Raw genomic sequence first — 20,093 nt, forward strand, 5'->3', positions numbered from 1 at the left:
CATGGCAGTTGTTCCAGACTCTGTGGTGATTTATCAGAGACTGTGTTTCTGTTGATCTCCAGGACAGAGCTGAGGGTGAGCTTTCCTCCTTGAAGATTCTTCAGGCCCAAAATGAATAATACCGCAGCAAGAGCATGCTCTGTGGATTGAATGAATATCATGTTTATACTGTATATTCTACTACATTACCTGGTTGAGATACTCAAGAAAAAAGTTTGGACAAATGTGCAAATGAAGAGTTTGGTTCCAAAACGCTACAATATATCTCCATTTTCAAAAACATTAGTGAGTCATGTTATTTAATTGTGTGTTTCAGGTAATATCAATAACATTGCAGTTGTGTTAAAGATAAATCAAACATGAACACATGCTAAAGTTGACTATAAAGAGGAATATAAAATCATCTTTTGGAAATTGATCTTAATGCCTTAAATTTAAAAATGAGGAAATATCCAACCTTTAAGGACATCAGGACATGTTCTTTGTGAGTGAATAATTTATCGTAAATATAAATAAATGTTTTCCATAAATTACAGGGGTCATAAGTATTGGAACCCCTATTTTAACCCTATGAATGAGGATATAGCATTTTGGAACCAAATTCCTCAAATGTAACCTGAGTTCTCTGAAAGCCAACACAAGTCCTCAACTTTGGAATATAGCGTACAAGGTAAACAGTTTTCAGCTGAACCCTGTCAGTCAATCCATTTAAAGAATTAGAATGATGTGTCTGTGCCACTGGCTATACAGTATATGGACAGATTTGCAAGCAAGGTTACGTTTGTAACCAGAATGTTCTCTGTCAGTCAAAGCACTTTGTAAAGCTAAGAAAGTGCTGTCAAAATTGAAAAATGCAAAGACTACAAGTGTTAAAGATATCACAGATCATGACTCAACCAATACTGTAAGAGCAAACATTCAGAGACAAGAACAATATTTGTTTGCTTTACTTCCTTACCAGTTTTGAAGGTTCTGGAGATTGCTTTGCTTTGGTTGCCGTTGTTCAGCACAGTGGCCACAGAAACGATGTAATCTGCTCCATGTTGTAGGTCAGGGATGGTGTAATGGAGGGAATCTCTGTGAATGGCATTGAGGTGTTTCCCATCTCTGAAGATGTCCAGCAGGTAAGACACCTTGCCCACGCCGTCTGGTTTGGTCCATGTCAGAGATGCACTCGATACGCCTGCTTCCACTGCCAAATTCCCTGGTGAAGGAACCGCTGCAGAGAAGATCAGATTATGAGTTATGAGCGATGTTCTTATAGGAAGGTCTCACCATGCAGCCATCTTGACAGTGTCTATGGACAGATACTGTATTAGTGGGTACTTTTAATGGGACATGGGTATTTTTTTTTGTTAATCATTCACTTTTGATGGATAATCCATGGTGTGGTTGTAAAATATGAGACTGTCTATCTTATGGGTGATTTCCAACCAGTCTTGACACAATGACAGTTGATAGGAAGTGAACAGGCTGGCCATAAACAGGCTCTGTTGGAATCTTTGTCACCACATCAGCTAAGCTATAGCTTCCTTACTGTTGTAACTTGCTTGGTTTGACCATTCGAAACATGATGACTTAGTACAGTAAGCATTAACATTTGTAATTCTGATTTCTGAAAAACATGACAAATGACAAATGTGGGTACAATGGAGGGATTAACAATCACATTTGTATGTTTTCCAATGTCTGCCAACTAGCAAATTACTGCCTGAACAAGATAATGCATTCACCCATCCATCCGCTCCTTCAAAGGGACACTTCACCGATTAGCATTAAGCTTTGTATCTTTAGAAAACCAGTCATGTTTTTGAATGGTCGTGCATCATTCCCTCATTTTGCCTTGAGATGGGAGAAATACGGATTGCAATGTTGGACTTCCTGCTTTCAATGATGTAAAAATCATCATTTTACATCATTGAAAGCAGGAAGTACTATTCATGGGTTTCATTGAAATCCGTATTTCTCCCATCTCAAGGCAAGCTGAGGGAATGATGCACAACCATTCAAAAACATGACTGGTTTTCTAAAGATACAAAGCTTAATGCTAATCGGTGAAGTGTCTCTTTAATATGTGTTTCGTTTAACATATTAGTGCTAATTTAATGTAACCTTTGAACAGAAATGTGAGCCACATGGCAACTGATAAAAATAAATCCCAAAGCCACCACATACTGTAGCAAGATAATTTCAGTCAGACACAACTCTGTCTGTGTATGAAATGTGCTATAAACTTGAGGCTGTACATGATAGTCTAACCAATCTCTAAGGTGTGTATCTAACCATAAAAGAATAGTTATGGAGTGGAATTATTCTTTCAGAATTAGAATGAGAATGGGTACTTTTGTTCATACAGTACGTTGTTTGACAAAGTCTGACAAAAACCATCCATACACAAATCATGGAATTGAGTATGCACATACAGTACATCTGCGGAAAGTTGCACATACATGATACATGAAAGCCACAGAGTAGCATTACACTGATGCAATATAATGTGACTTGTATAGGTGGTATTAACTCTAGACTCAGATGAGTCTGCATTACCTGTGTCTATACATCCAGTAGCATATGGCTTCAGATCACCATCTTCATTGATGATGGCAACATTAAAGATGTACTTCTCTCCTGGAAGAATATCGGTCACGTCCATCCCCGGACGCGTCACCACTAGGCTGCGCTGATCTGGGCCTCGTGCCCAGGTGACTTTGAACTTTTGACGATCACTAGTGTCCTGTGTTGGTGGCCAGCTCAAAGACACGGAGTCTGACCTCACTGAGGTGAACTGAATCTGTTTAATGGAAAGATTACCTGAGAATGTAGAAGATACAGGATTGTTCAGCCTTCGAGATAACGAGGTAACGAGGTTACTGTTACTAACATGAGACAGTTCAACAAATGGATGCTGCAGACTTTTGCACTGTTTTGTAATGTTAGATAAAGTCAGAAAAAAAGTTCAGCATCTGGATCCTGCTCAGATGCTCTAGAAGAGGCAGGTACCTTGTTGGATTGCTGTATTGTAATCTGACCCTTGAGCCTGCAAAAGAAAGATCAATGCAGTCAACTGTGTCCGTCAGCAGACATGAGTAAAAGTAACTTTATGGAGCCCTTAGAAGAAAAAAAAAGTGAACAGTGAAGGGAGACATACAGCAATACAAATAAATACGGTATTAGTGAATGAAACTTGAGTCGTGAGACTTGTGACATGACAAAATTTGTCCAATTGGTCAAAAAAATGCTCTGGAGTTCGATGAGGTACAGGTGCATTATCCCATTAGGTACAGGTGCTTAACGCAGATGCATTACCTCACATAACCCCAGTTCCTTGAAGAACGGAACAGACCACTGAAAAATACGGATTAATCTAACTCTATGCCCATCCTCTTGTGTGAGAGTCATGTTCCAGTCCGACCCAGGTGTTTTCCCAATGTCATTCTAACGTTCTATCCCACTTGCTTCCTGTCAATCTCCCCACAGGCAAAGCCCCCCAAATATACTCAAGTTTTCACATGTTCAGTCACATTATGGCATGTTGCCCATAGCCGAGCCAAAGGTGTGAAGGTCCAAACTTAAACTAACACATTTGCTTGGAGAATTCTGACATCCCATACATAATAAATCACGTTGTACATACATAATGTAAATATTTACTGGTTGTATTTCTGTGGAATACAATGAACTGACCACAACTAGTTGCGTTACGTAAGGGATAATGTATAGAACGCTGGTCATTATCGGGAAAATAAGGACCGACAGGGCGAACCGGACCCCGTTGCCATTGACAGCGGTCATTATCTTTTTCCAGAGGTCCTCTATCAATAAATAATGACCGGTAGAACGTTGGGAAATCCCATTCAAGTCAATGGGGCGTTCTTCTTGCATTGTGAAGAGCCGTATAATAGTAAACTACAAAACAACGTATAGTACCAGGTTCTGCAGCTGGTGTCCAGGCATGTTGCTGTAGTGATGTCTGACGCAGAGCTGGCAGAACTGGTCATTGCAGGTGATGCACTTTATCACTGCTCTGCCTCCGAGACAGACATCACATGGAGGACTGCAAAGAAAGCAATCACATCGTTGTCATCAGATAATCATAGAATAGCACTGGTTTACTCTGTGTAAATGTGTGACAATTCAATATGGCTTAATGTTTCGAAGGATACACTTTAATCTTTAAATAATAAATGTAGCACTGCACATGACTTAGTCTCGATTAGTCCTGGTCTCGATCTCGTCTTGGACTCAAGATGACTTTATGCTGCCAAATCACAGTTAAATATGAGTTCCTGTGGTGCAAAATGCACATGAACGCCCCCTCGCATAATTTTGAATGGGAAATTAGAAGTACATTTTGATACACTGGTTCCCAAGATGAGATAACCTTTGGTATTTCAACATGGCACAGAGTAATGCAGGATTCATCATTCAGAGCGGTTACATGTGCAAAACCATCGGAGTAAAGCACCAATCAGGAGTATGATCAATATTTGGAATACCCAAGTTTACATGTCAGGCGAACAAGTACAGATGAACTGTGTGTCAGCCATTTTCCTTTTCACAATAAAAGCACTTGAACATAACGCACTCGTAGTTTCGAATTCACAAATGGAAAGTATCATCTTCCCGATAGCACATGAAGGCGGCATTACAATTCTATCACATGCACAGCCCATAGGAGGGGGCCCACACTATACATTAAATGTATAGCATAAACAGGTATGCAAGGTATGCAGCGTAAGCAGTCTCAAGCAAAGGGCCACCACAAACAGATCTGGTGAATGGACTACAACGGCATCTGGCAGGGATGCATAACCCTTGTCCCTAGTCTCCTGTCTTTGTCTCTCGTCTGTCAATGTGTCTTGTCTCTTGTCTATCGCTGTGTTTTGTCTCTTGTCTGTCGAAGAGGGGGGGTGGGATGCATAACCCAGCAGCTACAGTATGGCACAGGATCAACTGTTAGCTTAAGCCATGGTCTGTAAACCCAAACTCCTTTTTGATTCATATGTTAAGGCAATAATATACTATACAAAAGCAAATAAATTAAATTTAATTAAATATTTTTTGTATACCCATAATCAGATGAGCATTCGCTAATTCCCGAATCCATTGTGGCAGAATAGCCCTGTAAAGTAGGACGATCCTGCCTTGAAAGATGAACACAAAGATGAATACAAAATAAACAACAAAGTGTGCAAGCATACTGAAAAGAAACAATATCATTTTAAAAGACATATTGCCTTAAGTTTCTTGTCTATATCAGGATTATCATTTCCTGTTAAGGTTAATATTAAAAGCATGAGTTGACGAATAAGAAGGAGAACCACCTTTTTCCACCACAATGATGACTTACATTTTTATCATATGAAAAAATAAAGAGACACCTGCACACTGTTACAGTTTATAGGAGAAAAATAAAGAGATGGTTTACTGTAATAAGTTACAACTACTCTGGGAGCATATAGTGGTTGCAACTCATTGTTATGTCCCTCTTCTACCTGTAGGTGGCGTAGTTTCCATCCTGTTTTTTCGACTGCTCGGCCTGTGTCTTGTTTCTATTCTATTCAGGTGTGACCTGTGGGCGGGGGTGGAACTTCTACCTTTATACCTGCACCTGGCAGTCTGCTTGGGGCCTTCTTTTGTTCTTCAGTTGAGTTGCCCTTTTGTCAAGACCAGGTGTTCTCCACGCCATATATAGGCCTCGCCGTCATTGCTACTTGGTTTATTGCCTCTTTTCCTCGAGTTTCCTTAAAATTCCTTATTTGTAGTATTATTATTTTTCTTAATAAATATCCCTAGATACGAGCTTCTTTGACTCTTTGGTCATTGTGTTACATCTAGCCTGGCAGGATCAAACCATGACTTTATTTTTCTCTAATAACAGTGTGCGGGTATCTGTATTTTTTTTCATATGTTGGCTCAGCCTTATACCCAGCACCAGGTTAATTTTCTGTATAGATGTGCGCGCACTTTCAGTCATTGATTGCATTTATATCATATTAAAGCTCATCAGGTTCATCACACACCACAGCATATGGCGGGTGGAAGGGAAAGAGAACTGCCCCATGGGGGGCAATAGAGCAGCAATGGCAGCAATGCACAGCAGTCCAGCAGAAACCTCCTACAAAGCAGCAACAAAGCTGCACAGCAATGCGGTGGGAGAGGGGAGCGCAGCAGATCAAAGGGTCAGCCTCAAGGAGAGGGCAGCACTATAGCCTGGGTGTTCCCGTGCTGCCTTGCGAGCGATTTCATTCACGCTGCAAAGGCAGTCTGGGAATACACCTCTGAAGTTCGCCTACAAAAAGGACCCAAAGCTGCCATATTCGCCCATATAAGGAGTTCCGGGTGTTAATTGAAGCTTACTGCCTATGGCAAATTGCATTGTAAGTTAGCTCTGGGGTAGCAAAGATCAAAGTGTGCCGTCTTCACCTACCGAAGATCATAGTGTCACTAGACGGCAGTGGACAAAACTGTGTAGCGAGAAACGTCTGCATTTCCAATGTCATCATCCCCGCAAGAGTTTAACAGGTGCGACAATTGAAAATCCTCATGTTACTTTCCCATCTCAAGATACCGGATCTCCTTATTTGGGCAAAGCTTTTTTGTAGGCGAACTTCAGATGTTTATAGGCTACCACCCTATTTTTGCCTGAGATAGGGGACCGATCACAGAACAGGGGGGAAAGCAAGACGATGATGAGCTATGCACAGACACATTTGATAGACATCCGTAGCGCCACCCAATGAACGGATCTGGGCATTTTTTTCAAATGCGAGAAAATGAACGTTTGGTTGCCAGACCACGTCTCATTTGAGAAGTGGTACTGTAGGTGCTAGACAGGCCAGGGCAGCACAGCAGATCTGGTGAATGGACTTAATCTGGTACGATTGCACAGCACAGCAGCCGTAGTGCAGAGTCTATAAAATACCCTTTTATTCAAATGTCAGGGCAATAATACACTAACTAAAAGACAATAAATTGAATTGAATATGTTTTGTGTAGCCTACCCATACTCAGATGAGCATTCACTGATTCCTGAATCCGCTGCAGCAGAATCATGGACTGGTAAATTAGGACGATCCTGCCTTGAAAGAAAAGAGAAATACAAAGTAAACAAACATCAAACAGCACAGAAACATCATTTTTTAAAGACATGGTCAACAACTGTACTCCATTTCAAGCCAATGACAATTGGCCACATACAGCGATCATCTCTCCACGATGGCTAGTTGCCCATGAGAACACTGTAAAAATCATCATTCTTTATGTAGATCAGTGAGGATCGAGGCCCGAGGAGCGAGGGAGGACGTATAAAAGCCCAAATGAGAGGCACCCTTGGTCTTTGTAAGCAGCTCAGGCTCTGAAAACTGGAAACAAAGAAAGTGGTGGCCATCTAGCCTGACTTGAAAGGCTCTGCGAGACTTTAGTCTGACCAAGAGCCTGTGCTACACGGTTTCTCCAAGCACTTGGTTGACCCGCCTCCTTTAAGTGTCTCGATTTGCTACTGGTCGATGTCAGAAAGCGGTTTGCCGAGTTTAAAGTTTAAACCAATAACAACACTCTTTCCTCTGCCTTGAACACGCCTATACCCAGAGCCGTTGGAACTGCTCAAAGTTGATTGGTTCTCGACCAAAGGGGGCAGTTCCGCAGATTTGGGGAATTCAGAAATCCTTCCCGATTAGCAGTTGACCAGACCAGCGACAGCAACGCCGAAGGTGTTACGTCACTGGAAGGGCGTGCCAGGCTAGTGGCCATCTATCCCCCAAACAAAAGTGAAACACTGCATGGAGTTCCTCTGGGAATGCTGAAGGGTGGGTGAGCTGCATACTGTTTTGTTTGATCCTTAAAATATAATGTGTGCTGTTTTGGAGCAAAGTGTCTGCTAGCCAAGTCATGTCATGATATAACAAAAAAATCATGAAATCATTCATTAATTAGTTTTATACCCTTCATAATGTCCCTTCAAATTTGGCATGAATCCCAAAAATTTTCTGAAACCTTCACCTTTGAACCTTTTATCTCAAGATATTGGCACAGGCGTGCATTGACTGCTGATTTTATAGTGGCCATTTTGTTGAGTGAGCCCAAGTGTAAGCATAAATATGTTAGCTGCTAAATACACATTAATTAAAATAGATTTTATATATACAGTATATGTATCAGCATATCAGCCCGTCTTTTAACGTTTGTGGCAAAGACTGAACATTTGTAGATGAAAATGGGATTTACTTACTGGGAACATTTACTGTATGGTCATGAGGTGTAGTGGCATGTAGAGCAAGATATTAGACTGTTTTAGAACAGTATATTGATAATCCATTCTCAGATTTAGCTATGCTACACTTACCAGTCAGAGGGCTTTGGCTGTGCCTGGGTTCTATTGACAGACGCAGGCTTTTTCTCTCGGCTCGATCGTCTTTCCAGGTCTTGTGCTACTGGGTCCTGCTGCTTGTTTCTGCTGGGATTGGCCAGGTCATGCAATACGTGACTCTCCTCGTCGGCCTTGTGCTGCCTGGTGTGGAACATGCAGTGGAAGGCTCTGCAGGTGAGACAGGTAGTCACCGCTCTCTCGTCACATCTGTCACACACCGGCTCTGCAGAGTAACTAAAAGATAAACAAACAAACAAACAAACGAAAATAGACTTTTTTAAGAATTAAGGGTGTCACTTGCGCTCAAGCCTTTTTCGGTGCTCACAGTCCAGGACAACAGGATCAGAGAATCTGGCTGGGCTACTTCAGAAAGAGACTAAACCCAGAGATGACCAAAGCACTCAGATTACTTTAAGAACTTATTTTATTGTGGTGCACAATCGACTGACGTTTCGACACACTGCATCTTCCTCAGAGTCATGACAAACAAAAATGGATATCTGTGTGGGAAATGATTGTGTCGTGGTCGTGGGAACTAAAGCATCACTCTCAGAATGCTGATGTAACCTGCGTGATCCAGCCCTGCACACGCCCAGACTTGAACCTGCGAAACAGCAGCACTTCTGTGCTGGTGATACGGATCACTCCCAAAATTCAATCGTTTCTTCCTAGGGTCATTTCAGACCTTCCCTGAAAATTTCATTGAAATCTATCCATAGCTTTTTGAACTATCTTGCGAACAAACAGACAAACAAACAAACAAACAAACAAACAGACAGACAGACAGACAGACAGACAGACAGACAGACAGACAGACAGACAGACAGACAAACAAACAAACCCCGATGAAAGCATAACCTCCTTGGCGGAGGATAACCTCCATTGGCGTTTCTAAGAACGATCTAACTAGATCTTAGCACTTAAGAGCTTCTTAGCGAATCTGGGAAACCCGGCCATTATCAGCATCATGGGACAAACATTTTCCAAATCTTGCTGGCAGAAATGATAGCCAGCATTGTATAGAGATGCATTGTAAGAAACTAATTGATACACAAAGTTAAGTGATGAGGCACAACAAGCCGAATGAAAACTTTCCAGACACATTTATGCTCATAGTGTGGATACTGTGCAAACATTCTGCAATAATTTTGTGTCTGTGTATGTGTGTGTGCTTTGCATATCTCTCAAAGCATTCATCTGACTGATTTCAAACAGCTATCTTGCTATGGGCACGAGTGAGTGCATTTTTTTGGACAAGAGATGCAAAAGATGAAGTACATTCATGCGTATAGTGTTGATGTGGATCATGTACCTCTGCACTTTCTGTGCTTGTTCTTCACTCATGTCTTCCTCCACTCCCTCCCCCTCACATCAGATGAATTAGGTCCAAAGGTGATGACAATCTGAAGGAACAAAGTTATATTCAGACGCTGACTACTCTTTCTACACCAACCAATTTTTGGTGTTGGAATGATTTGAATAATGTTTAAAAGACCATATAATGTCCACAGTTTATAGATTATAGTTTATAGATAATCTTTTTGCCGTGATATTCTGCTTTCAGGTCATGTACAGTACATTTCCCAAAGAGGATAGCGTGCAAACATTCTGGAATCATTTTCACTGACAGAATTAACACTTCCTTCGGAATATTGCAAAAACATGAATGAACTAAATTTCAATCACATGCACGTTGATCTGCCATTATGGCCTTTGAAAAAGGTCAACTACAGAGTTGGTAAAAGTAAAGTAACGACTTATAAAATAGCTGATTTAACTGATAACAAATCCAAAGTAGGCTATGTCTTCAACATAGTCCTGAGATTTGAAGATAAAATACTTTACATACCTGTCGATCACAAGGAACAACAAAAAGAAATAACCACTCATAGAATGACCGGCAAACTACAGACTCAAGTCTAGCCTTGGAAAAAACAGATTAATCTTTAGCCTTCTAGCCTTATCTGTTGTGATATCACTCCCTCCCACACTGTTGTAAACGTTATCTGACTGAGCATTGTCAGATGACTGCATACATCAGATGAAAAGGTCATAATAATTCACATTTCCAGTTGTGATAGCCATAGAGATCTGATGAGATAATGTTTCATTTTGCTTTAATGCAATTGAACCATTATTACCTCCAGATTTCATCGGGGTTTGTCTGTTAGCAAGATAACTCAAAAAGTTATGGATGGACTCCGATTAAATTTTCAGGAAAGGTCTGACATGACCCAAGGAAGAAATCATTAAATGGGAGTGCATGTCACCGTCTGGATACAGGAGGCAATTATAGTATGTTTTCGCTTGGCGGAGGTCTGCGCTCTCGGAGTGCTTTTCTAGTAATTAATGCTTCTAAAGATTATGTGAGGGATAATGTAGGCCTATAGAACACCGGTCATTATCGGAAAATAAGTCCCGACAGGATGAACAGAACCCCGACACGCAGCGGAGGAAACATTTTTTTGTACGGGCATTGCACTACTATTATCATATGTCATATAATATAAATATCTGCTCACCATATTAGCATCAATGCTCATAGGAGTGACATGGTGCAGAAGGGAAGATATGTTATAATTATTCATTTATCATTCTCCCAGTTATTCTCAAGCACTGTGATCAGATCAATCATTCAGGCTGTTATGTTTTTTGTTACATATTCAGATTGGACATTTGACTCATCATAATTAAACAACAAGAGAATAAATTGTTCATACCAGTCAGAATGTGATGTACAGTAATCAGCTATCGTCTCGGCTCTGATTGAGTCTGAATGAGATTTAATATCTCTGCTCATCTTTTTAATCTTCTCCTTCATCACCTGACTCCTCTGCTCAGTGCAGCTATCCTGGCTGCCTCTTCATCTCGTAGAATCTGATGAAGCTTCTCAAAGTTGCTCTTCATCTGCCTTTCTGTGGGGCAGTCATGGCCTACTGGTTGGGCTTCAAGCTTGTAACCGAAGGGTTGCAGGTTCGATCCCCGACCAGTCCACGGCTGAAGTGCCCTTGAGCAAGGCACCTAACCCCTCACTGCTCCCCGAGCGCCGCTGGTTGGGCAGGCAGCTCACTGCTCTGGGTTAGTGTGTTATTCTATTCTATTCTGTGTGTTGGGCCTGGATGTGCAATGTCCACATGTTGGTCTTACATATAAAGTCAGTGTAAAGGCGTGTCATTGTTATGTGATGAGGTCTCACCTATGGCCTGTAATACATGTTTGTCATCTAACCCCTTTTCCCAGATTCTAAAGCAATTTCATATAGGTCTAAGCCACTACTTTTACTTTTACTTTTAAGTGATGAACCATTTCATCAGGTTTCAAGAGTTTAAAAAACATGTGCTTAAAAAAAGTGTTTAAAAACTTTAATTTTCTTCTCGAAAGGCTGGTTGATCCAGAGTTGATCCTGGGGTAAAAAAAAACAAGAATATTAGGGTCAGGGTCAAGTCAGTTGTGTGTGTGTGTGTGTGTGTGTGTGTGTGTGTGTGTGTGTGTGTGTGTGTCAGAATGTAAATTAATTGTGTTGGGAAATGAATGGTTGAGGTAATGGTTGAGGTAAATTCATAATCGATACTGGTCACGTCTGTGTTGGAGTTTGTAATAATTAAAAGCAGTTAAAATAAGTCACTAATGATGGAAACAGTAGTCTTTACCTTTGTTCATGTTCATGTGACTCTGAAGACCGACACTAACACACACAAGCAGTTAATCCTCCAGACAGCAGAACAGCTTGTCACCATGCAGACTGCAGACCACCAGTAGAGCTTAGCTACGGTGCTAGCGGCAGCATTTCATATCGCATTAAACGTCCAGTGGCCGAGGACCCAGGTTCAAGTCCCACCAGAGGTCATTTCTCAATCCCATCCCCCATTCTTTTCCTGTTTGCTCTCCACTGAACTGTCAAGAATGGCAACACAAGAACCTAGATAAATATTTTAAAAGGAAGAGTGAACTAAAGAGGAACTTCCAGGAATTCAGTTACCAACAGAACAGAAAATAACAGACCAGGCAAAAATCCTGCTCAAATATCTCTGACAATACATCCTAATCATACAAAATGTGAGGATCCATTTTATATTTCTCTAACAGTAATAACTGCATATCACCTGTTTAACCAGAAGACAGGTAGTTACATATTAATAATAGGAAGGAACAGAGAGATAATGCAAATGATTAATTTGTTTAATAGGAACAGATGTACAAATATGTACATTTTGGTACAACACAATAACCAGCAAAATTACCAAAACAGCTTCCACAAAAGCATAGGTATGATGTTATCATGAACTGATAATAACTAATGTTCCATTAACTGTTGTTGAGTTGATCTGAACTCAAGTATCCCATCTCCTCCACAACCATCTGTCTTTAGGGCTGAATTTAAGAGATGACTTTATACTTTCCTCATGACAATAAAATAAAATAATAAAATTAATAAAATAATAAAATTAAATAAACCAACACAAATTCAATCAAAAAAAGAGTTGACATGAACATCACTGATGGTTTGCTTGACAACAATGAAAATATACTAACACACAATGTAGTTGAAGTAGGTCTACACTGCCGGTTTTCTTCCTATCCACTATGTGGCAGCAGATGAAAAGCCTCGTGTGATTACTTAGGAGCTGCACAGCAGAGAATTGATTGACTGAAGTTTATATACTGAAAAAAAAAAAAAACAACACTTGCGTCTAAGCGTGTGTGTTCACTGTTCTGTACAGGGAACTCGCTGCAGTAGGTGTGTGTACAGTGTGTGTTCTACCTGAACTGATCCACTGTCACGGTGGCCTTCACTGGTAGGATCCTCAGAGAGGATGACGTGGAAAAGAATGGAATCAGCTCCCCAGTGAAAGCGTGCGTGAAAGAATGCAGGTTTGTGTTTTGATCAGGGTCGACGAAGGAGAGCTTTCCTCTGTCCCTGTCCAGCTGCACCCTGATTCGCTGGGGTTTCCGCTCCACAGCAAGGACAGCGATCGGTTGGGATGGGGAGCGTGCTTTGTATCCATGTTTGGAATATTCCATACTCCAGGACCTGTTCGTGCAATCCATCCACCTCCTCTGACCAGACTCCGTCTTCACTCCCAGGGCCCAGGTGCCGCCTCTGTCTCCAACTTCCACATCCCAGCAGTGGGTCCCTGCACTAAAGCCCCCAGAGGCCAGGACACTGAGCCCAGGACTATCGAGGTTAATGTTGGGACGGGGATGCTGGGTTCCTTTAACACTGAACCTCACACTGGTCAGACACTCAGACAGGATGAGTTGTGGGCTTGCAGTGTTGGGGTCTAGAATCAACGGAGCTAGAGAGAGAGAGAGAGAGAGCATGAGAATACAGTAAAGTAATTTTGATAGAAAAAAACAATGTCTACAAGTTTCAGACTGCAGTTATCTCCAATCTATGTGAATGTCATTTTGGTCAAATTGATTCACTGTGTTAGTAGTTAGAAGGACTCAAATGAATGCAAGGCCAAACTATTAGCATACTAACATTAATACTATTTTTCTCTTTGGCTGGCAGGGGGCTATTAATTATGTATATCGGGACTAAATGGCATCTGTCACTAAGTTGAGTGATCGATACACCTATGAGGAGATTTAGCCAAATCTTTAATCAGTGTTGTACATCAGTGCTCTACAAACTTGAAACAACAACCTGTTACTAAAAACCATGTACAGCTCACAACTTGTAGGCATAGAGGAGCTAGAGGAAGGCTTAGCAACAACTGGCTATAAACAGGTGGGATAGGTGAAGAGCGAAAGTCACTCACTGTACTGAACCACACCCTGCATCTTGGCCCAGACTCTGAAAGTCAGGTTGCCCAGGTGCTTTGCCACATTGATCAGAGCTCCTTCTGAAACCCTCTCTGGATCCTGCAGTGTGCACTGGGCTCTGGAATAACATTCAGGAGTCAGTGCTGCTGTGGGTTTGGGTTCAGAACCACAGAGAGAAACAGGAGGCAGATCACTCACCTTTCCACTGTGCTCTTGTAGTTCTGTAAAACAGGGTGATATATTAGGTCATATCACTCTCTGTGTGTGTGTGTGTGTGTGTGTGTGTGTGTGTGTGTGTGTGTGTGTGTGTGTGTGTGTGTGTGTGTGTGTGTGTGTCCGAATGTGAATGTGAATGAGTGAGTGAGTGAAGTTTTAAACATACAAGCCTAAATTGTATCTACCTGCAGGAATAACACATCATCAGCTCCCATTTTCTCATGTACAAATCTGATTGAGTCTGAAAGAGATGCGATCTCTCTGTTCATCTTCTCAATCTTCTCCTTCATCATCTGACTCTTCTGCTTCTCTTCCTCCCTCAGTGCAGCTATCCTGGCTGCCTCATCATCTCGAAGAAACTGGTGAAGCCTCTGAAAGTCTTCCTTAATCTGCCTCTCTGTGTCACTGAACTTGACCTACAGTATAAGACCCCATGTCATTGTTTTAATCATGTTAGTTTCAATCATTTTGTAAACATTATGTTGTTTGTAAGACGTCTTCAAATGAAAGTCTTTATTTTGGCACAGGGTATGCTCTTACCTTAATGTACTCAGCAGTTTGATCACAACTACGTTTCACTTGTTTATAGTCTGTAAGTTTCTTCTGTAAAAGCCTCATTTTGATCCTCAGATCGTCCTGGAATAAAGCCATACATTAGTGAGTTGTTGTTTTTGTGCATTGTGTATTGCTGTATTGTGTATATATTTGTGTATTGTGTATTGCTGAATAAAGCTATCCCAGACGGAGTATGGAGATAAATGAAATTGAGCGGAAGTAGTCAGGCGGAGTTAGCCTATTAGCTGGTTTGAATTGCATTGAGGTCAATGAGAATGATACCAGCTAATAGGCAAACTGAAATAAAACCATGCCAATCTCTTGGTATGGTGAAGGGTATGGTGTTGATGTGGGGTTATTTTAATTCCAAAGGCCAAGGGGACTGGATCTGCTAGCCTCTATGGGAATTGTAACACATAGGTTAATATAGGCATTCCAATACTTATGACTCCTGTATTTTAAGGAAAACATTTATTTATTTACAATAGGCTATTCATTCACAAAGAAAATTGATGTCCTTAAAGGTTGAATATTTCCTCATTTTTTCATTTAAGGCATTAAGAACAATCTCCAAAAGGTGATTTTATATTGTCAACTTTCAGCATGTGTTCCAATACTTTTAGAGGGCACTGTATGTGTGTGTGTGTGTGTGTGTGTGTGTGTGTGTGTGTGTGTGTGTGTGTGTGTGTGTGTGTGTGTGTGTGTGTGTGTGTGTGTGTGTGTGTGTGTGTGTGTGCGCGTGTATTAATTGGTTCAGATAATTATGATTATCCTTTTACATTTGAACAGAAGTAAAAAGATGTGTACTGGCATTACATCAGTTACATCAAAAAAAAACGATATGTGATATTTTAACATTTAAGATTTTTACAATCATTTAAACCTTTTTTTCAGAATATATTAACATTTGCATGGGGGGAAACGTGTAGAAATGTTGTGTGGGGTCCCCAAGATCCCGCCACAAATTTGCCTCATCATGGCTAAGGCCTTGCGTTACACTGAAGTATTTGACGGGGCATGCAAACAAATGAAATGAGTTTCGTATTTAAAATTCATGCTAGTACCAGATATTATACAGAAACACATTGACCAGCAATCTTACCTTAAAGTCCAATGTTGCTTCACTGATGGGGCTAAAGTTGTGTTTTTTATGAAGTTTAGAGTCTCGACAAACCAAACACAAAAGCTGTTTGTCATTTTTACAGAAGAGTTTGAGTTCTGAATGGTGCAGACTGCAGAAGGGCTCTTTTCGACTTCTGTCCCGTTGGAACGTCTCACACAAGTTCCTGAGATGCAGGTTAAGTGGAAGGTTTTCTTGTGAGGATCTCTTCCTGCAGACTGGACATTCTCTAACGCCTTTGATTTCCCAGAACTGCTGCAGGCACATTTGACAAAAGCTGTGACTACATAGCAGCAGAACCGGATCCTTGAAGATGTCGCGACACACGGGACAGGAGAAATCCTCTTCTGAGAATCTGGAAGCCATTTCCAATTCCAACAACTACAACCTTGAATGGTTTTTAGTCCTTCCTCTCTCTGTATGTTTCTCAGTTCTTAGAGTTATTGCCTACTATGTTCACATTGAGAAGTGTGCCCGTGGCAGTGAACTTGATGTGGAGCCAATCCCGTGCACCCAGGATTCTGTTCGTGAGCATGGGGTGCACGTGAACAGACTATGAACCCCTGACCCGTGTTGGTGCGTAATTTACCGTGCGTCCTTCAGACCAGTGTTTTCAGTTTTTTTCAGACCATTACTGTAAACCAGTAAAAAGAAAATCATGGACCACCTAGCTAAAACAAATTAACAAACAAAAAATCACTAGACCTACTTCAACAGTAGGCTATAGGCCTATTACGCAATAGGCCTAACCACCCTGATTATCTTTGCACCTCGCTTATGGTGTCAATGTATTCCTATGATTTAAACTGGCATATTTTACAGTGTTCCAGAACTGTTTGGATTTACATACAAAAACACCTCATCTAATTATATTTTACCACGTCTGCTGGTGGACCACAAATTAAATTTCACTTTGAGAAACACACGTTTTGTCATTAATCTGTGTTCAGCAATAATCCGTTAGCTGTTTGGCATATCTGTGTTTACTGCTTTGCCATGTTCATGTTCTGTAGCGCACTTTTTCCCGCGTTATCCCGTGTCACGTCATGACCGCAATTTGTATATTACACAATGGCATTTTGCGCATCGATGTATGATTCCACCTATTTGTAACATGGTTCGTTCAGCAGGCCATACAGGAGGAGCTTGCCTTACTGTAGCTCGCACTGTCTCTGTTACTGTTCCGATGACCACCTGCATCTTGAGGGCCTCTGCACGGCTGCGTGAGCTTTAAAGGACCGGGCGGCATACAGTATCTCGCTCATTCAGATGCTGTAGCCTAAAGTGGCGGACTAGGCGAAGCAATGTTACCCTACGTATGATTTCGTACTGAGTGTACATCGTTTATTAGGGTTATACAGCTTCAGTATATTAACACATTTACCCATGTACAATGTATGTCATAATGATTTACCATTATTCTTCACTATTATTGTCAAGGCACATGTTACCTGTGCCATATTGTGATAGGCTACACCATATTCACCATTTGTATATTTCAGTTCATTTTTGTTCTACGTAGAAGCAGAGTTTCATCGTCACAGATTCACCATTCCTAAATGGAGAACACGCTGCCAGACATCTTGCACTGGTAGGAAATCAGGATTCTGATGACAAATTATGTGGAAAAACTTCATCTTCAGCCACTGAAGGAGGTAGAGATGCACTGCTTTAGACAGAGATATTCCAGCTGTGAAGTTGGTCATGCCCTCAGAAATATCTGTCTGCTTCTCTCTGAAATTACATATTTTGCTCTGAAGTGAAAGCTGAACTGCTTTGTCTTTTGTCCCTGTGTACATTTGTCGTGCTGTACATTTCTCCTGGGTTTGGCTGATTTCCTGCCACATTTCTCCATGCAAAGGCAACTGGTCCTCTTTTGAATTGTGCAATAGGCCAATGCATTCAAGACAACAGGTTTTTTTTTTTTTTTTAGAATATTAATATTACATAGACAAAACGTCATGAGCAACATTTCTGAATGAATTTATAGACGCATGCTGTGCATCGGTTTCACTGAGACAGAGATCATGTTTATTTGTTTGTTTGTTTCATGTCAGAGTTCAAAGATGCGGGAACGGCATAACCTGTGACACATTTATCTTGCCCCCGTGTCATGGACATCACTTTAGACGGCGCAGTCAAGCCCACAGATTCCAGCAGCTCGTGTTCCTTATTTCCATTAAAAAGTGTCTCATGGCAACAAGGCAGGAGGTCAGTACAGAGATCATCAGGGCTATTAAAGCTCCAACATGAGCGATGGAAAAGACAGACCAAGCTCAGTAAAATGTACACTAAGTAAACTAAGTAGCACAGGCGGACATTCCTGGTTGCAAAGAAAGTCCTGCCAAGTATTTAATCCAACCATTTTGGAAACCAGCTCATCCTAATTAGCTGCCAGGTAGATCAGATAATTATGATATCACCTGTGTTAAGCGCACATGCAGGTAGAAAGAATATATGCCAGGACTTTTACTCTTTGGAACCAGGGATGTCGGCCTCTGCTAAGTAGAGATAACTAGTAATGCTCAGACTACCACTTCTCATGTGACACTGTCAGTGTTTTAGATGAAGACAAAGTGTTTGACCTGTTCGCATGCTGATGCACTTTTGCTGAAGCATTTTAAGATGTCCTTCAGGAGATTGCCGCAGCAGGAGCCTACAGTATATACTCTACCTGAGCTGCTCTACTGATACTGCAGCCTTCATCGGTGAAATACTCAGAGAGGAGCCACTGATGAAGAGCGGAAACAGTTTCTCCGTGAAGGTGTGTGTGAAAGTGTGTAAGTGTGTGCTATTCTTCTCAGGGTTCAAGAAAGAGAGTTTCCCTCTGGCCCAGTCCAGCTGCACTCTGATCCTCTGGAGCTTCTGCTTCAGTTTGATGGTGGTGTCTCGCTGTGATGGGGAGTGTGCTGTGTATTTACCATGATAATGATGGAGTCTCCAGACTCCACTTCTGATGGAATCCAATCCCTTCCTCTCCCCAGACTCTCTCTGCACTCCCACTTCCCAGTAATCACAGTCTCCAACCTCCACATCCCAGCAGTGAGTCCCCGAGTTAAAGCCCTCACAGCTCAGGGCACATAGAAGCTGATCGAACCTCTCTGGGTTATCAGGGAGCTGCTGCTCTACACCCCCCCATCTCACACGGGTCAGATCCTCAGACAGGACGAGGCGCGGGTCCACAGTGTTGGGATCCAGAATCACAGGAGCTGCAGAGAGAGCACGACAGAGTTTTGTAGCGGTGATAACTGTTTTTAAATGCTAATTTTTTTTGCTGTTTTTTTATTCTAATAATGCCATTTGAGATTGTGTGTGTGTGTGCGTGCGTGCGTGCGTGCGTGCATGCGTGCGTGCGTGCTTGTTTATGTGTTTATCTGTCTAGGTTTGACCGTCTATTTGTTACCCCTATTTATAACTACTACTCCAAGTGAAAGTCATTTACAAAATCACTCCATTGTGAAGACATCATCAGCCACAGAAATGGTAGAAATATCCCATCTTCCAGCAACTACTAGCCGCAGCCTGGCTGCAGTGGTCTGCAGGTTATTACAGCTGACCACTAGTTTTGAAATTCATGTAGAAGTAGTGGACTGTTGACAAAACTAGATGTGCTGCATAGCAGTATGTAATATGACTGCCCCTCTGAGCTGCGTTGTGTGTGTGTGTCTGTGTGTGTGTGTTTGTGTGTGTGTGTGTGTGTGTGTTTGTGTGTGTGAACTCACTGTACTGAACCATGCCCTGCATCTTCTCCCAGACTCTGAACTTCAGGTTGCCGAGGTGCTTTGCCACATTGATCAGAGCTCCTGAAACCCTCTCAGGATCCTGCAGTGTGCACTGGGCTCTGGAATAACATTCAGGAGTCAGTGCTGCTGTGGGTTTGGGTTCAGAACCACAGAGAAGAGAGAGACAGGAGGCAGATCACTCACCTTTCCTTTGTGTTCTTGTAGTTCTGGAAAACAGAGGGTGAAATAAGGTACGTAGGCTTTATCAGTAGTCAGTGACGTGTTCTGCCTTTAGATACATTCAACAAAGTTTAACGTTTTCAACAGCTACAGTAAAATATAA

At 41.6% G+C, this 20,093-nt stretch overlaps 2 protein-coding genes across 2 annotated transcripts in view; both read right to left on the bottom strand.

Annotated features, from left to right (window-relative positions):
* Positions 1-2,348: 2,348 nt before the first annotated feature.
* Positions 2,349-16,394, bottom strand: LOC134078951 (E3 ubiquitin-protein ligase TRIM35-like). Its single transcript, XM_062535116.1, has 10 exons — positions 16,011-16,394; positions 14,894-14,989; positions 14,539-14,769; positions 14,336-14,358; positions 14,134-14,255; positions 13,131-13,665; positions 8,345-8,536; positions 3,928-4,054; positions 2,548-2,791; positions 2,349-2,374 (listed from the first exon to the last, which is right to left on the bottom strand). Exons 1-10 carry the CDS (start codon positions 16,392-16,394, stop codon positions 2,349-2,351), a joined length of 1,980 nt encoding a protein of 659 aa, XP_062391100.1.
* A 2,304-nt stretch (positions 16,395-18,698) lies between these two features.
* Positions 18,699-20,093, bottom strand: part of LOC134078952 (nuclear factor 7, brain-like) — a 5,526-nt gene continuing 4,131 nt past the window's right edge. The window contains exon 4 of the mRNA XM_062535117.1: positions 18,699-19,237. Within this exon, the coding sequence (XP_062391101.1) occupies positions 18,699-19,237 (539 nt within the window). The remainder of the gene's footprint in view (positions 19,238-20,093) is intronic.

Source organism: Sardina pilchardus, chromosome 4, assembly GCF_963854185.1.
Source record: "Sardina pilchardus chromosome 4, fSarPil1.1, whole genome shotgun sequence".
Taxonomy (NCBI): Eukaryota; Metazoa; Chordata; class Actinopteri; order Clupeiformes; family Clupeidae; genus Sardina; species Sardina pilchardus.

Bases quoted from the DNA above. Each gene is read 5' to 3' on its own strand.
- LOC134078951 (XM_062535116.1), bottom strand. From the start codon at position 16,394: ATGGCTTCCAGATTCTCAGAAGAGGATTTCTCCTGTCCCGTGTGTCGC. The intron at 14,256-14,335 runs GTGAGTGATCTG...ATGTTATTCCAG, and splicing joins TACAAGAGCACAGTGGAAAG to AGCCCAGTGCACACTGCAGG. The intron at 13,666-14,133 runs GTGAGTGACTTT...CTCTCTCTCTAG, and splicing joins GCAGGGTGTGGTTCAGTACA to CTCCGTTGATTCTAGACCCC.